General features: G+C 45.1%; 1 protein-coding gene across 1 annotated transcript in view; it reads right to left on the bottom strand.

Moving 5' to 3' along the window:
- Positions 1-207: 207 nt before the first annotated feature.
- The window catches only part of LOC21407114 (phenylalanine ammonia-lyase), a 4,662-nt gene continuing 2,530 nt past the window's right edge, over positions 208-2,339 (bottom strand). The window contains exon 2 of the mRNA XM_010109217.2: positions 208-2,172. Within this exon, the coding sequence (XP_010107519.2) occupies positions 423-2,172 (1,750 nt within the window). The 3' untranslated portion in view covers positions 208-422. The remainder of the gene's footprint in view (positions 2,173-2,339) is intronic.

Consider the following 2,339-nt stretch of genomic DNA (forward strand, 5'->3'; position numbering starts at 1 on the left):
TTAAAGTAAACTTATTTTAATGTTACTATTTTATGCTAAAAATTTATAAATCCATACAAAAAATGTTACATTTACCGCAGCGCGCCTCTCCTTCAAAAGGAAATTCTTCCTTTCATCTTTTTTCACTTTAAATGTGACCGGAAAAGTAGCTCTCTAGCGGGGCCAATCAAGTCCAAAGTTTAGTTTCAATGTATAAACATATATTAGTCGTTGTGGAACTGAAGGCTATTTCATACATTGGAAAAAAAGGGGAAAAATTACAAGAGATCGCAAAGAACAAAAGATTGGTTTTACAACACTTCATGAGTCACACACTTTGTTGACAATCTCCATCAACATTTTTAAGAACACATACAAATATGATTAAGACCAACATTCAAATTCAGCCCCAAAAGAAAAAAAGGAATAAAAAAAAAACAACACTAACAGATTGGAAGAGGTTCACCATTCCAGCCACTAAGGCACTCCAACATTGGATCAATAAGCTTGCCTTGGCACATGGCAGTATAAACCTTGTCAAATTCCTCCCCTGGTGATCTAACTTTCTCACCTGTTAGCAAACTAGTCCCCAACTCCTCCCTCACAAACTTGTACAAGGGGTAAGACCGGCACTCGGTGATCTTGTTCGAAATCGCGGCGTTCCCGTTCTCATAAGCGATCCTTGCGCTCTCCACCTCCTTAGGCAAAAGGGATTTCAGCTCCTCCTCAAAGGCTGCAATCTTTTGGAAGATTGAGGTGCTCGTGTTCTTCTCGCTTTCACCGTTTGTCAGCGCGTGCTCGACGAGTACTTGCCTCAATGTTTGCATCAACGGGTAGGTAGCACTGCAGGGGTCATCAATGTAGGCATAGACATATTCCCTGTCCACCACTTTGAGGAGATCCTTCTCGCAGAACCTCGACGGGTGAAGCTCTCCATTTACGCCGGTTGTTAGCACTCTCTTCGCCACTTGGCTCACGGTGTTCTTAACCGTCTGCTTCAAATTCTCCTCCAAGTGCCTCAAGTCAATGGCTTGGCATAGACCCACCAAGAATGTGGTGGACATGAGCTTGAGAATGTCAATTGACTCCGCGGTTTTGCGCGAAGAGATCAATCCCAAAGAGTTCACATCTTGGTTGTGTTGCTCAGCGCTTTGGACATGGCTAGTGACAGGGTTGGCAAGGTATTGGAGCTCAGAGCAATAAGAAGCCATGGCAATCTCAGCGCCTTTAAAGCCATAATCCAAGCTCGGGTTCCTGCCACCGGAGAGGTTCGAAGGCAATCCATTGTTGTAAAAGTCATTGACAAGCTCAGAGAATTGTGCAAACATGAGCTTCCCAATTGAGGCAATGGCCAAACGTGTGTTGTCCATGGAAACTCCAATTGGGGTCCCTTGGAAGTTGCCGCCGTGCAAGGCCTTGTTCCTCGAGACGTCAATCAACGGGTTGTCGTTCACCGAGTTGATCTCCCTCTCAATGGACTTGGTTGAGAATCTGATCACTTCAATTTGGGGTCCAAGCCATTGTGGTGATGTCCTAAGAGCATAGCGGTCTTGTTTTGGCTTCTGAAGAGGGTCAATCTCATGCAACTTCTTTGCAGCCTTCATGTAAGAGCTGCCATCCAAAATGTGTTCCATAATGGCTGCAGCCTCAATTTGACCAGGGTGGTGCTTCAACTTGTGCGTCAAGTGGTCGGTGAACTCGGGCTTACCCTGCATGACTTCCGCGAAAATGGCTGACAAGATCTCCGACAACACGGCAAGAATGTTGGCATCGAAAAGCACCATGGAGGCCAAGCCTGAGCCAACAGCGGTACCATTGACCAAAGCAAGGCCTTCTTTTGGCTGCAGCTCAAAGAACCCCGAGTTGATCCCCGCGACCTTAAAGGCTTGGGTGGCGGTAAGGGATTCCCCGTTGGGGCCCACAGCCTTCGAATTAGGCCTGCCGGTGAGCAACCCTGCGATGTAGGACAATGGGACAAGGTCCCCCGAGGCGGTAACTGTGCCGCGCAACGGCAAGCACGGGGTGACATTGCTGTTGAGAAGCTTTGTCATGGCCTCCAAAATCTCAAATCTAATGCCTGAGTAGCCTTGGAGGAGGGTGTTGATCCTAACCAATAGGGCTGATCTTGTTGCTGTGTGGGGTAGTGTGTGACATGATTCTGTTCCATTGCCAAATATTCCAACATTCAAGAATCTAAAAGTGAAACAAACCAAAATAGAAAAAGAAACGAAAATTAGTAATTAGTAATTGTAGATTTCTAACAATTGAAAAAATAATAATGGTTGATCCTTAAAAAAAAAAAGTAATAATGATAGAAGGTAAAATGGTGAAAATAAATGTGACCATTTAATATAGGGCAC

Source organism: Morus notabilis, unplaced genomic scaffold, assembly GCF_000414095.1.
Source record: "Morus notabilis unplaced genomic scaffold, ASM41409v2 Scaffold342, whole genome shotgun sequence".
NCBI classification, from domain to species: Eukaryota; Viridiplantae; Streptophyta; class Magnoliopsida; order Rosales; family Moraceae; genus Morus; species Morus notabilis.